The sequence below is a fragment of the Microtus pennsylvanicus genome, chromosome 4 (assembly GCF_037038515.1).
Source record: "Microtus pennsylvanicus isolate mMicPen1 chromosome 4, mMicPen1.hap1, whole genome shotgun sequence".
NCBI lineage: Eukaryota > Metazoa > Chordata > Mammalia > Rodentia > Cricetidae > Microtus > Microtus pennsylvanicus.
The window spans coordinates 139707171-139723044 of NC_134582.1; the positions used below are offsets into that span (position 1 = coordinate 139707171).

Consider the following 15874-nt stretch of genomic DNA (forward strand, 5'->3'; position numbering starts at 1 on the left):
ATGTCTAGAGACATCTGGTATTCATAACTTGGAACAGGGACCAGATACTAACTACTTACCGGCATCTAGTAGAAGTCAAAGCCATCAGAAATCAGTACTGCACAATACAAACCCGCACCAAAGAATGGCATGGCCTCAAATACTGACATGCGGCTGTTGAGAAATCTGTGCTCAAGAGGCACCCAGAACCATGGCTGAAAGGGGGCTAAAGCAAAGCAGAGCTAGATTCATTCCCTTACTCGTGTTTTCAGTAATTATTGGACGGCAATTATCTTTTGAGCACATTCCAGGGGCAGAGAACACAGAAGTAAACACAATGTACAATAATCCCTGTTTCCATCGAGTTTATGGTTAGTGTGAGGGACTGACCATGAAGAAAAATGTAATGTGTTGTCATGCAAAAAATAATACAGCTGGGAAATCAATACAGAGCAGGGAAGGGCAGAGTCTACTGGGACCAGGGTTCTCTTGGACAGAGTGGTCAGGGGAAAATAGTGACATTTGACAAAAGACATAAATGAATGTGACAGGGCAATTGTATCTGAGGGGAAACCCTCCAGGAACTGGACCCTTGAGTTCTAAGGTGGAGGTCAGAAGGAGGAGAGCTGAGGAAAGCGCCCTGCCTCCTTCTGGGTTTTGCACATCCGTGACCACTGCCCATATTGAAAGGAAGGTGAGGATAATGGGGAACAGTTACAAAGCATTTTGTTCATGAAAGTAGAATTGAGATTGAGCTCTAAGTGGCCGAATCAGGACGAGAGTTCAGTAGTGTGGCTCCGATGCTGCTCTTCCCGACTCTTAGTGATGGTGCAGCCCAGGAAGATGCCAGCAACCTGGTGCCTTTCCTTATTCTCATAGACCTCCACTCAGATGAAGTCGGATCCTTGACTTGGCTGCCAAAAGGATTTTAGGAGGTGCCTATTTGAAGTAGAGTGGGGGTTTACTTAGAAGAAAGGTTAGCATACATTTAAGCACGGGACTGAGGGAAAGAGGATCTCAATGAAGTGATAAGAACACACTGCAGCGTGGCTGTGGGAGTCATGTCCATTTTAGTGACTCTCATGCTAAGAAAACCTTTCTCTTTTTCAGTAAACAAGAGCATAGGGTAGTTCCAAAGGTACCTTGGGGTGGGACTACAATCTCATAAGGCAAAAACATCATCCACAAAGATTGTACAAGGTAGTTAAAACATGCCTTTCCTGTAAATAGGGTTTCTGCTGCAATTCCTAGAAAGCTTCTGGTTTACAGCCAAGAACAGAGGAAAGACCATATACACTTGGCCTGGTTGTGCTTGAGTATGATCCGTATCATACTGCAGAGCTCTCTGAGAATTCAGATTCCTAGCCACAGCTCTAGCCACTACATGTATGCAAAATATTCCTAATCTGTGGCAATATTCTCTCTCATCTGTAGTGACTATAACCCAACGGCTCCTCTCCACCCATACCTCTCTCAGCAATCCCTCCCAAAATGAATGGTTCCACCACCCTATAGTAATTTCCCATTCACTACTTCCCTAACACACTAATAACTAATTGACTTAAAACAACAGAGATTTAGTGCTCTTGTATTTTAAAAATCATAATCAGGGTTGGGGATGAGAGTTTGTCATGCAAGCCTGACAACCTGAGTTCAATATCCAGAATCTTGGTGGCAGGAGGGAACTGGTTTCCGTAAGTTTTCCTCTGACCTACACATAGGACACAGACACACACAAACTGACAGACAGAGACAGACAGACACACACGCACATACACACACACATCAGCACTAGAGCCTGGCATGGTGACTCCCATCACTAAGAACTCTGTAACAAAGAGTCACAAGTTCAAGGCCACCGTGGGCAACTGAGACCCTGTCTCAAAAAGGAACAAAGGAAAAAGCCAAGTTAAATTCTAGAAAAATCTAGAGATATCTATTCTGTGCCTTTTCCTGGGCTCTGGAAATTTCCCATAGTCCTCGCATCCCTTGTCTTACTGCAGCAGGCCCAGTGCCCCCGCATCACTTGTCTTACTGCAGCAGGCCCAGTGCCCCCGCATCCCTTGTCTTACCGCAGCAGGCCCAGTACCCCCGCATCCCTTGTCTTACTGCAGCAGGCCCAGTGCCCTCGCATCCCTTGTCTTACTGCAGCAGGCCCAGTACCCCCGCATCCCTTGTCTTACTGCAGCAGGCCCAGTGCCCCCGCATCCCTTGTCTTACTGCAGCAGGCCCAGTGCCCCCGCATCCCTTGTCTTACTGCAGCAGGCCCAGTACCCCCGCATCCCTTGTCTTACTGCAGCAGGCCCAGTGCCCCCGCATCCCTTGTCTTACTGCAGCAGGCCCAGTGCCCCCGCATTCCTTGTCTTAGTGCAGCAGGCTCAGTGCCCTTGTATCCCTTGTCTCACTGTTCCAGGCCCAGTACCCTTGCATCCCTTGTCTTACTGCTCCAGGCCACCAGCACCCTTGCACATCGGCACACACTCAGCTCATCGTCACTGCACACGTCTGTGTCTGTTTCTTCTCCTCTTCTCTAAGGAAGGAGAGCCACAGGATTTAGAGAACACACTAGTTCAATATGACCCCATCTTGTTGAAGGGAGCAGGGCCCCTTGTTCCGTCCTGCTGGGCTAGCTTACACCTGAAATAATCACACAGAAACTGTATTCATTTAAACACTGCCTGGCCCATGAGCTCCAACCTCCCATTGGCCAACTCCTACATCCCAATTCAACCCATTTCCATCAATCTGTGCATTGCCACATGACTGTGGCTTACCGGCAAGATTCAAACTGGCGTCTGTCCCAGGCAGGAGATCCATGGCATCTCTCTCTGCCCTCCTCTCTCCAAGCATTCTGTTCTGTCTACTCCACCTACCTAAGTGCTGCGCTATCCAAAGGTCAAGGCAGTTTCTTTATTCAACCAATGAAAGCAACACATAGAGGAACCTCCTACACCATGTCTGACCCTGACGATGCCTACAAACAGGTCTCATACAGAGCGGGGCAACATTTCTTTTATAGCAGACAGGAATTTGTAGTAGTTGTCTACTTCACCAAGCTATGGAAGAGAAATCCCTTCATCTTCCCACTTCTCATCCGATCCTTGAGACAGAAGTCATTCTGATTTTGCACCAATGTCTCCCATTCGCTCTTCTTCTGTCTTGTCCTCCTTCAGGTTCACATTCCATATCAACTGCAGAGCCACTGCTGTTTTGAAATGTCCGGTGCCTCCCAGAGCCTAGAAACAGCACTGCCCCTGCAAAGAGCCCTTGTCTATAGTGCCTTCCCACCCCAGATTCCATCTTTTTCCAAACCTTCCACAGAATTCCTTGGCATTCCTCAAACATTCTGACACTCACTCAAAAAGTTTTACAGCCTTTTAAAAACTTTTATTGTGAAATCAGAGAATAATCACATTTTTGTTGACATTTTCCCCCTGCCATCATTCCCCAGATATGGTGTGATACCCAGGGATTATATTTGTCAGCTCCCAGGGGCTGAACAAAAGGGGCTTTTATTTTTTATTTTATTATCTAGCTTTGATTCTGACATTAACCTTTGGCCAGAGACAAGTTGCTTAACCTTGCCCAATGCTCTTTTTGCTCATTTTGTAAGCTTCGAGGACATTGGGATCCCTTTTAGCAAGAACATTCAGAAATGGCCTTGACCTTATATGCCGTGCCACGCCCAGAAAGCATCTCTTGCTGGAGTTGAGGGACAACAGGATCGTGAGGAACAGTTCAGCCAGTGGCATTGATCCAGTGTTTTCTTTAAGCCCTTTTGTAAATGATTTCCTATCATAGTCTGAGTTGTAAGGAAGTGAGTCCCTAGGTGAGGTGACCAGCCTGTGGCAGGCTCTCAGGCGTTATCTCAGAGTCTGAAGAATTTCAAATTGTGAACTTGGTGTCCAGCAGCTAGCTCACCTCAGAACCACAAAGCTGGGGGATGGGAAGGAATGTAGAGGCCTCTGTTTTCTGTTAGAAACCTTCTTGTTTCAGGGTACATCCATATTTTACTGTCATTAGGTGAACTACACCCTTCACAAACGCTGCTCAAGTGGAATGTACTTCCTCACAAAGAATCGGTGCACCTCATGGCAAGCACAGTCTGCAGGCTGCTTCTGAGAAGTTGACTTGTACAATAAACACCAAAACCAAAAGTAAAAGGAATATTTAATAGTGACATAAGCCCAAGGCAACAATATCAAATTTCTAAATGTCGCAGAAGGAAAAATTAGACATTTTTGTTTTCATTATGTTATTTACATAATTCTTTACATGTTTGTAATATCTATATGCATATATTGCACAAATGTGTGCAAATACAAACAAACAGAAGTCAGAAGAGTGCCTCTGGCTTCTTCTTCTAAGACTTTCTGCCTATTCCATTGAGACAGGGTCTCATTTCTCAGCTACCCTGGAAGCCTGTAAACCCCAGCTATCCTCCTGTCTCCACCCTAATCGGAGCTGGGGTGCAGTGCTTGTGGGGTGTCCAGTTTGTTATGTGTGTGCTGGGGTCCACATGCTGATCTTCAGGACTGTGGAGCAAGCCCTAATAACTGCTGAGCCGCTCACCCCTAAATGTCAATTGTTGAGAAGACCAAGAGCCCTCTCAGACCAAGAATTCTGCCCTAGGCCAGGCAGCTGTGGCTCTGACTGAAGGACAAGCACTTTGATCTGGTTTTGCAGATTTCTTTGTTGAGAATGCTGCAGGCATCTGTGGAATGTCACCTTCCAGCTACCAAGTGCCTGACTCACAGTTTTACCAATCTGACCTTCAGGTTGATTAATGCAGCAAATCCTTCTTGCTGTGAGACTACACAAATTGCTTTGATTGATATTTCCAATTTTAAGGTCCTCAGAGAACATGATCATTGGAGTAACATTTACAGTACTAAGACAGAACTTCATTGAGAATCTACAAGTAAGCTTTGAACACAAGAGCAATGCAGTGTGCGGCAGCCATCCAAAAGTATTTGCCGCCATCTGCTGGCCTAACTGCAGAACTACAGTAACAAGTACTGGGTGGAGTCAGGAAAGAGGACTCTGGTGGGTAGACTAGCATCCAGTCCAAGCTGATGCAAATTCTGAGGACTGAAAAGGCCTAAATGAAGAAAGCAGTCCAACTAAGGGGGTCGGCATTTCTCGGTTGCCATGAAAGACCACAGACAAGAGTTCTTTACGTTTTCTGGGTTCTTTTTTTTTCCTGACATATTTTTAAAATCTGGTTTTTGTCTTCAATGGCTCAGTATAAATTCAGACATATAGGGAGCTCTCCAAACATCAGTTTTTATCATTTCTAAAACCAGAAATAACTAACTTTCCAGGTTCTTATAGTCTATGTGTCTCACGGGAAGGGTGTGGGGGGAGCAGGACATCAGAAGGCTAGCAGAACAACCAGTCCACATCTTTCCCTCAAGGTCCACTGAAGCTCAAAGACACAGCGCCGTGTTCTCAGATCACCGCTGAGACTGGCTCTCTTCTGAAGGCTGTCAAGTGTGCTGAATGCGAGAGTAGAAAGGTCTAGGCAGTGTCGTAGAAAGGAGTTGGTGTTTCGGCTCCTTTTCTGCCAGAGGCAGAAGCTCCCAAATCTGCTGGCTTCTCTTTGAACTTTAATACCATCATTTATGCTTCTCCTGGCAAGACTAGCAAGCTGCTCTGAGCACTGAGGAAACACACGTGCGCACACACACAGAGAGAGATTTTAGTTGGTCCTTTTTTATACAATAAAATGTAATAGAAGTTATACTCGCCCATGAAGACTGGTGTGACACTCATTTCAGACCTCAGGTTTGGTTGCCAGCTTCTTACCCTATGGCTTCAATATTTCTTTTCTTTTTTTTTATTTATTTATTAAAGATTTCTGTCTCTTCCCCGCCACTGCCTCCCATATCTCTCCCCCTCTCCCAATCAACTCCCCCTCTCTCATCAGCCTGAAGAGCAGACCAGGTTCCCTGCCCTGTGGGAAGTCCAAGGACCTCCCACCTCCTTCCAGGTCTAGTAAGGTGAACATCCAATCAGCCTAGGCTCCCACAAAGCCAGTACGTGCAATAGGATCAAAACCCAGTGCCATTGTTCTTGACTTCTCAGCAGTCCTCATTGTCCACTATGTTCAGCGAGTCTGATTTTATCCCATGCTTTCCCAGACCCAGGCCAGTTGGCCTTGGTGAGTTCCCAATAGAACATCCCCATTGTCTCAGTGTGTGGGTGCACCCCTCGCGGTCCTGAGTTCCTTGCTCATGCTCTCTCTCCTTCTGCTCCTGATTTGGACCCTGAGATTTATGTCTGGTGCTCCAATGTGGGTCTCTGTCTCTGTCTCCTTTCATCGCCTGATGAAGGTTAATATTCAGGAGGATGACTATATGTTTGTCTTTGGGTTCACCTTCTTATTTAGTTTCTCTAGGATCATGAATTATATTTCTGATACAATAATAAACACTATGCTTATTTGTTTATTTCAACAATGATTTATACATCCAGGCTGCAGTTCTACCTCACGCCAGGCATGACCTCCAACAACAAACAAGACCAGTAAAACTCCCATCCAAGAGAGAGTTTAGTCAGAGCCATACAGAAATGGAAACCACAGGACAAGGGAATCAAGAGAGAGTGATGCCAAGAATCTTGTGAACTCCTGGGGGCCGTGTAGCCCCTGCACATACACTATACGTGTGTGTGTGTGTGTGTGTGTGTGTGTGTGTGTGTGTGTGTATCTCCCCTGTACACACAAACTCATACACTAAATATATATAAAACCCCTGTACATACACATACTACCTATATATAAAACCCCTGTACACACACAATATGTATACATACATCCCTGTACACATATATTATATATACATATATATAACCCTGTACACACACTATATATGTATATAAAATCCCTGTACACACAAACACACACCATATATATATACACACACACACTATATAACCCCTGCACACACATACACACCCATTACCACATTGTGCCCTTGTGGATATGAGATCAGTAAAACTCTGAATTCTCAGTAAAAGAAATAACCCCTGAGCTAGATTTGTGGGCGGGAGTTATAAAGTTATAAATAAGGCAGGAATTTTTCTAAGCATTAGTGTTGTGACACAAAATGTCTATTAGGTAAGTTCCTTTATCTGATAGAGAAGCAGCTCTGTTTTCAATGAGGGACAAACACGTAACAGACATGACGGATTCCAGTATTTAAAAGGGAGAAATGGCTATTACGGACACATTAAATCATACAGCTGACTGAGCCTGGTCAAAGCTTGGCCTTTGCTTTCTGTTTTTAAAATAGTGTTGAGGGATGAGCACACACTAGGCAAGTGTGCCGCCACAGAACTACATCCCCAGCCTGTTTGGTTCCTCTTATTTTTGAGACAAAGTTTCATTATATTTCTCAAGCAGATCTCAACCTGGTGATCCTCGCTTAGCCTCCTTAGCAGCTGAGGTTGCATTCCTGTGCCGCAGGGCTGCCAGTTTAGCAATTTTCAAAAGCTTGCCTGTAATCTCAGCTACTGTGGAGGCTGAGGTTGGAGGGTCATGAGTTCAAGGCCAGCCTGGGCTTCAGCATGGCACCTCTCGCTTCCTGGTCCACAACTGTTGCCAGTAATTTTAGTCATCATCTCAGTAAATCATATTTGTCAAAGTTTTCCTTTAAGTTTTCTTGAAAGATGTTTTAGAATCTTAATAAATCAAAATCTATTAATTGCCTTCACATCTGCTTCTATGTAGCATCCTCAGATCCAGAAGGAATCTCAGTATATCAAATACCTCTGCTGCGATGATGCAAGAACTCTCCGACAGTGGGTTATGGGAATAAGGATCGCCAAGGTGAGAGCGCACTCAGCTTCACGAGACCATGGTTAGCCAACAAGCTTGCTTCCCGGGGCCAGCATTTGCCACTCCCGGGTACAGATGTTGTCTCATCTGTTTGCTTTTGTGCCCCTCGGTAGTGGAATCACTCACCTACTGTTATAGGATTGACTGTACAAACACGCACCTGTCCAGTGGCCTGAGAATGAGAGTTGATTTCCAAACAGACTTTTCAGATTCACAGAGAGAACTGCAAACATAGCGTGCAATAAAGAAACTCGAGATTGTGTACCTTCATGGTAGAGCACTCGCCTAGCCTGGGTGAGGCCGAGGTTGGTCCCACCATAAAAGGAAGCAAGGAAAGGAAAGTGCTAGCTCCACAAAATAGCTACATTAAGACTGCTGATTAGAATGTTGTGGCTGTAAATGGGAGAATTCGCTAATTCTGCTAATCTAGAAAATTATTTAACTTGTGAAAAAGTAATCAACGAGCTATACACACACACCCCCAAAAAAGGAACTTGAAACAGCAGAATAATAGTACTTTTTTCTCTCAATATATATCTAGCTATTGAAGCCAAACTTTTGACATAAATGGAATTATTTCCTCCACTCTGTTCCCTCCCTAGTATGGAAAGACCCTCTATGACAACTACCAGAAGGCTGTAGCAAGAGCTGGACTTGCCTCTCGGTGGACGAACCTGGGGACTGCTGGGGCAGCAACGCCAGCTCAGACTACTACAGGTAAAAGTCGAGAAGAGATTCACATGCACACACCAAGCTCAGAGTTCATGTCTATCATCAAGAACACTGGGTCAAAGCAAACGCTGCGGTATTTTGGAGCTGGCAAAGTAAGTGGGTAAAATGTTTTCTGTACAAGCCAGAGAGCCTGAGTTCAGATCCTCAGCAGCCGTGTAAATGATGCTGATGAGGTGGTACAAGTCTATGACCCTAGGCAGTAGGGGGCAGAGATAGGTGGATGTAGGGGCCTTGCTAGACATCCAGTCTAGTCAATCAGTTAGCTCCAAGATCAGTGAGAGACCCTGTCTCAATCAATCAATGAAGGAACAATTAAAGAAGGCACCCTGCTATCAACTTCCAGTCTCCACACATGCCTGCACACATGAGCACACCCACACACACACATGTGCATACATGCAAAGAGCAGAGAGAAGGAGATAAGGTGAATAAGATAGAATAAAACAAAATAAAATAAAGGCAAAATAAACTTCGTAGGCACCGTTTGGAATCTATGCGCTCCACATGTATTGTGTCACAAGTGACTTTTCACAAGGCTTCGGCCCCTTTTTACAATAGACCCATACATAAGGCGTTGATTGTGATTTTAAGGTGATGTGTCTTTCCAAAATACAAATATCATATTTGTGCAGGGCTCATTAGTACCCGACAGAATACTCAGATCAGATAGCGGACCAGGTCCTGCTGTCTTCCCTCAGGGACATGATGGCTAAGAGTCTGGTACCCAAGGCTAAGCATCACACTTTAACGTAACACAACCTTGGTTTGTCTGTGTTTTTGAGAAGACTGAGCCACTAAGATGAGGTACCTAATGAGCTTGCTGCTTTACAAATAGAGGTGCTCCTTGGTATCTGTGACAGAGTCTGAGAACCCCATGAGCACACTCCGAGAACATGGCTGCTATACTGTATTGTTTAGAAATAGTGACAAAGAAAACCCCACATATGTTCAGTAAAGTCGCTTTTGGTCAATGGTTGGTTGGATCCTGGATACAGAGCCCAGATTGGAAGAGCTCAACCGCGTGTAGAGTCCAATCCCGTTTCACAGCTGAGCGAACCGAATGCGGCAGAGGTCTTCCCTAGTACAGATAGGAACAGTGTCCGCTAGAAAGGCAGCGTACAAAGCAAGCACTTGCTGATAAGGAATGTCCCCTTAAAACAAATTTCGTATGCATATAATTTTACCATTTATTGGATATAAATAAAATTTACGTACTAATGAAATATGGATGTGTTTATTTAATTTTTACATGGAGAATCAAATCTTGGTTGGATATTTGATACTGCAAGGCATAGGACACCTTCAGTGCTTCTTAGAGTGGATCTATATTCTGATTTTATAAACGTTAGTGCTGAGAACGCCACTTTGCACAAATACAGAGTACAAAAATGGCAGGAGTATGTTTAGGGTTATTTCAGAAATCACTAGAAATTGAATACTAATAATCATTTCATGAAACAAGTTAGCAACTCAAACAGCAATTTTTAATATTCATTTTCTTTATTCCTGAGAATTTTATACATGCATACAATGAAACCTGGTCTTATCCATGTCCCACTCCTCCCCAGTGAAGCCCCCTCTCAATTCATATATTCTTTCTTTTTTTTTAATAACACACTAAATTTGCCAGGCAGTGGTGGTGCACACCTTTAATCCCAGAACTCAGGAGGAAGAGGCAGGCTGATTTCTGTGAGTTCTAGGCCAGCCTGATTTACAAGAGCTAGTTCCAGGACAGCCAGGATTGATTCACAAAGAAACCCTGTCTCAAGAAAGAAAGAAAGAAAGAAAGAAAGGAAGGAAGGAAGGAAGGAAGGAAGGAAGGAAGGAAGGAAGGAAGGAAGGAAAGAAGGAAGGAAGGAAAGAAGGAAGGAAAGAAGGAAGGAAGGAAAGAAGGAAGGAAAGAGAGAGAAAGAAAGAAACAAACAAACAAACCACTAAATCCAATTAGTGCTGTCATTATGTGCTCGGATGTAGGGATATCCACGAGTTCTTGGAAAAACACATTTTTAATACAGAATTCTCCCTCTTTGCCCCAAAAGTTCGCCAGGAAGTAAGGCATAGGAACACCTCCCCATCCATGGGGTTCTTGCTCAGGTAACCTTGGTATGAGTCATGAGTGCCACACTCAGGCCACATCTGGAAGACAGCATTTTATGGCACTCTTCCCCATCATCCAGCTCTGACATTCTTTTTTCCTTTTCATTTACTTTATGTGCATTGGTGTGAAGGTGTCAGATCCCATGGAACTGGAGTTACAGACAGTTGTGAGCTGCCGTGTGGGTGCTGGGAATTGAACCTGGGTCCTCTGGAAGAGCTGCCATTGCTCTTAACTACTGAGCCATCTTCCTGTCCCTAAACTCTGGCACTCATTACCCCTCCTCTTCGGCAGTATTCCCTGACCCTTTCGTAGTGGGGAAGGGCAACAAAGATGTCCCATTTAGGGCCGAGCACTCTCAGTCTCTGCCTTATCAGGTATGCATCTGCCCATCGGCTGCTGACCACTGCAAAATCTTAGTGTTTACTGAAAGCCTTCTGATTTTTGACTAACACGCCCTCAAACATACAAAGCACACTCGTAAGCACAGAGACATATCCCAAAGTGGACCTGAGATTTTTCATAAGGCTTTGTGAATGTTTCCTTTTCGCTTTAGGAAGCAAGGTGCGTTGTGTTTGCAGATTTTACTTCAATAACTCTAAAACTGACTCTTCTGTTCTTTCTACTTCCCCTCAGGACTTAAAACAGGCACTAGCCAACCCAATGGCCAGGTTCCCCGGGCTGCACCTTCAGCTGGTGGTGTTCTCCAAGTGGCCCAGACACAAACTGAAATAACTAAGGTAAATCACAGCCACACTCAAAGCCTGCGAACTGGGACTCATAAATCCATAAAACCCTGCCCTGACTATGAACAGGTCCTGGGACCTTTTTCTTTTAAAAGCCCAAATAAAGTTCTAACAACTTAGATTTCATTTAAGCAAATGGCTTCATATTGTATCTTTAAGCTAGAGGTGAAAGTTAAAATCAACTGTTATTCACGCCACTTGGTGACATCCGAAGTATGTTTGTCTATGACAGAGCAGTGGCTTTCATGATCACTCAGCCATTGGGATTTTCAGTTATTTTGCTCATGAGTTAGAGCAGTTGAAAGTTAGTCAGAAGCCCTATATGAAGTGCCAAGTGAACCCCAAAACCAAATCAGAAGATTCTTTAAAAAGGTCCACTTATAAAATGTGCACTTTTATTTTCCTGTTAATGATTTGAATTCGTGGTCAGAGTGACAGAGAAGAAAATACAGACAAGATAATAAGAGTGGGGATCAGGTCCGTGGCACAGCACTTATCCAGCATGTGTGCAGGTGTGAGGCCCTGGGTTCCATCACCAGCACTGGAAAGATAGATGGATAGATGGATAGATAGATAGATAGATAGATAGATAGATAGATAGATAGATAGATAGATAGATAGATAGACAGACAGACAGACAGACAGGAAGGCTGTATAGGATAATATAACATTTCTCCATAACTTATTTCTATAAAAGAGATTAATGATGATTAATTTAAATCTATATAAAAACCAAAGCTGACTGTAATCTAGCTACTAGTTCAGTTCATATGTCTCAGGTGACTAAATTCTACTGAGCATTTCTTGTGATTCTGAACAGCTTTAGGTAGCTGTGGCACTCTCCTGCCACCCACATACTAGTCTGTGGGTGCAGTTTCACTAATTTACTTCGCTCACCCCTTCAGTTGTAGACATGATAACTGGTGTTTACTGAAAGCCTTAGCGTTTCTGAAAGCCATTTCAGACTTTTCAAAGCTGTTTCTCTAATCTCTGCAGACCTGACAGTGTTCTATGCAGTGTTCTTTCTGTTTACATTTTCACTATTTCTGTAACATTAGTTGAAAAGAGGTATTTTTCAAAGCCAGAGAAATAAAAGAACCCCAGAAATCATTTCTATGTCAATAGCAATACCCAAGCTGCCTGATCTAAAAATTTTAAGAAATTTATCACAAGTTAATTAGCTTAGCGTGCTAAGTAAATAATTGAAATTCATTGGAAGTAGAAAAATATCTAAATTTAATCTTCAGTGGTTCAGGCTGCTAAGCAGAGGAAAAAAAATAAAACAGAAGCTGATAAAGTGTAAATTGAAGTGATGATGGTTTTCCCTAAAACATAACCATTTAATTCGGTGCCTGAAACTGCTAGAGATGTTGAATTTCATAAATGCACCGTTGTTATCATTGTCAAGACTTCTATTGACAGAACCGGATGTTCTAGACTCTAGAGAGACTCAAGCCAAGTCAGGTGCTCGGACCTCTACAAACAGCACATACATCGTGGTTTTATTTTAAGAAATCATCAAGGGCTTATCGCCCTTGGTTTCATTATAACCCAAGGCAGATGCTGTTCAATTTCTACCTGACTTTCACTGCCCTCCCCCACAGGATAAAAAGAGACAAGTAAAGAGTTTAGACCAGGTGTCCCGCTTCCTCTTACTTCCATTTGAAAACTTCTATGGTAGTGGGTAGCGCTTATTATTGGCTCCTCCTTTGAAGTCCACAGTCTGGAAACCAGAACCTTTGTTCTGGGAACCGTAATGAGTAGAAATAGCATCCACAATCAAGGAAACAATGGAACATGCTCTCTACCAGGAAGAGATCCTTCATGGCTGGTTTGTAAATACCCAGACAAAATTGTTCCTCTTAGCTTCTTCACCAAACAGGATATTTAAACAAAGAGGGTTTTTATATCATATTCTTTATTTATTGTTTGAGAATTCCATCTATGCACACATGTATTTCGAGCACATTTATCCTCAATTTCCCCACTGCAACTCCTCCCAGATACCCCCTCACTCCCACACATACTTCCCTCCTAACTTTGTGTTTTCTTTTTCCTTATTACCCACTGAGTCCAGAGTTGCCTATATACTCACGGGTTTAGGGCCATACACTGGGTCATGGCCAATCTACCAAGGACCATATCCCTAAAAAAAAAAAAAAATTGATTCTTCCTGCCCCTAGTAGCCATCAACTGTCAGATCCTCAGCTAGGGGTGGGAGTTCCTACACGGGTCCCAACTGTGCTGGAATTTCAGCTAGCTTGATAGCATGCAGGTCAAGGTCCAGAACACACTTTCACCCCTGTCTTCCCCAACCTCTGGCTTTTACAGTCTTCCTGTCCCCTCTAGTGCCAGGGAACTGAGCCTTGAGGGCAGGGCATATCCCTTTGATGTTCCATTTATGACTGAGCACCCCACCGACCTTGTTCTCTGCTCTGTGACAGTGAGAGTCTCTGTATTAACTGCTGTCTACCGCACAAAGACGTTTCTCTGCTGGGGACTGAGAGCTGCACTAACCTAAGGATATAGCGATAAGTATTTAGAAAGCAGCTTAATCTTATGTCCATTTAGCCAAAATGGTAGTAGTGGGGTTTACCTCTAGAGTCTGGGAGCTCTCCACTCACAGCTTCTTGGCCAGATTTTAAACCGGGAGACTTTGTGAAGACTCTGAGATGCCCCTCTCAGAGTAATTAACCTCGGTGCCACCAAAGGTGTGCCACAGGGGCAGAGTAGGCACACACACATGCACACACGTACACATGCATGCACTAAAATAGTGTTCCTTTATATGGCCAGTACATTGATGGATTGTTTTAGGTCTTGAGTAGGAAGTCTTAGGGAACCATCTGGCTTTCAGTTTGAGTTGCCTGGAGAATGAGGTCTTTTTGGAAATAAAACTGAGAGAACCCCACAAGAAGTTAGGATTCATTAATACTTTAGAGAAACCATCAGCTTCTGCGTAGGACTTGCCTGTTCTAAAGATAGTAAACACTTCCTAGAGTGAATGTGGTGAAGATGCCCAGTTACAGAGAGTGGTGGTTGGGGGTTCACATCTAATGGTGTCAAAAGCATCAGCTATCAGTCCTGTACCTGGAGCAGAGGTGACCTCCCGAACACACTCAGTCCCAGTGTGGGAGGGAATGGGGCAATCCCTCTCAGCGTCAGTGTCGAACGATGGATGTGTTTGTTGTCAAGAATCATGAAAGCTTTGCTGTCACTTTCTTGAAGGAGGAGAAGCAAGGCTTGGGTAACCACTACCCAGCCGTGCCCAAGGAGAACCATGGCCCGAAGTCCAGCCTGCCACCACCCCCTCCACTAAGACGATCTTCGGACACCTGTGGCAGCCCCGCCTTACCACCCAAGTCCAAGGGCCCCAGCAACTGCTCTTTCCCCGCCCCGCCCGAGGACTTCCTGCCGCCGCCCCCGCCGCCTCCGCCCGAGGAGGACAGCGACAGCGAGTTACCCCCACCACCACGGGGCTTCCTGGAGGAGCCACCGGACTTCATTCCACCGCCCCCACCGGCTGCGGCTGTTGAAGGCTCTGCATTGCCACCACCGCCACCACCCCCGCCCTGTGTCCCCCAGGAGACGACCAAGTCATCTCCAATGCCCCCCAAAAAGCCCCCAATGCCCCCCAAGAGGCAAGAGAACCAAGGACTCCCCGGTGCATCAGGGAGCGGCGAGCAAGATTTCATGTCGGACCTCATGAAAGCTTTGCAAAAGAAAAGAGGCAACATGCCCTAGGGATATCTGTTAGTGCCTGGGGTCATTTCTAGCTCCATTCATGTTTTGGTACTCTATTGCCGTGGCATCTTGATCATTTTTGTAAAATGTTTTCCGACTAAAAGTCATACAAAACTCTTCACTGTTGTAAATACTATGTTCGCATCCATTAAAGTAGCGGGGATTTCAGACTAACTGTACATATCCAAGCACACACGCACATCCTGTGTGTCTCCACCTGAGTGGGTTTCATCTTGCAGTCCAGGCTCACTGAAATGATATTCTAGGTTCGTTTGATTGTATTCAGAAGGCTCAAATCTTAACAATTAAAGTTTATTTGAAAACAGTATTTCTAGAAATAGTCTATAAGACTTGTATGGTGTCAACACTATTTGATTTTCTAAAAGATTTAAGCTCCTATGCCTTCTTAAGTCTTGTTGGTCTATTTTCCTTCTCAGTGCCTATGGTCTTCAGAAAAAGCAAAAGAGGGAAAAGAAAGAGAAAGAAAGCAGATCTTCATTTCTTTTATACGCCTCAGCTGATTCCATCTCTGGCCCTAATATTGGTTTTCTGTGTGGCTGGGTAGGTTGGTTATTGGGTTCTGAAGTGCTGTGAAGGAATGCAGAGGTGCCTGCCCATAGGCAAATGCCTATCACTGAGCTACAAACCCCTAGTCTACTTTTTGCATTTTGGGGTTTTGGTTTTTTTGTTTGAACCATGACCACATACACACACACCACACACATACACACACACACA

At 44.4% G+C, this 15874-nt stretch overlaps 1 protein-coding gene across 1 annotated transcript in view; it reads left to right on the forward strand.

Moving 5' to 3' along the window:
* The window catches only part of Apbb1ip (amyloid beta precursor protein binding family B member 1 interacting protein), a 100691-nt gene extending 85227 nt beyond the window's left edge, over positions 1-15464 (forward strand). The window contains exons 11-14 of the mRNA XM_075970644.1: positions 7712-7810; positions 8422-8536; positions 11283-11386; positions 14621-15464. Of these exons, the coding sequence (XP_075826759.1) occupies positions 7712-7810; positions 8422-8536; positions 11283-11386; positions 14621-15136 (834 nt within the window). The 3' untranslated portion in view covers positions 15137-15464. The remainder of the gene's footprint in view (positions 1-7711; positions 7811-8421; positions 8537-11282; positions 11387-14620) is intronic.
* The last annotated feature ends 410 nt before the right edge of the window (positions 15465-15874 follow it).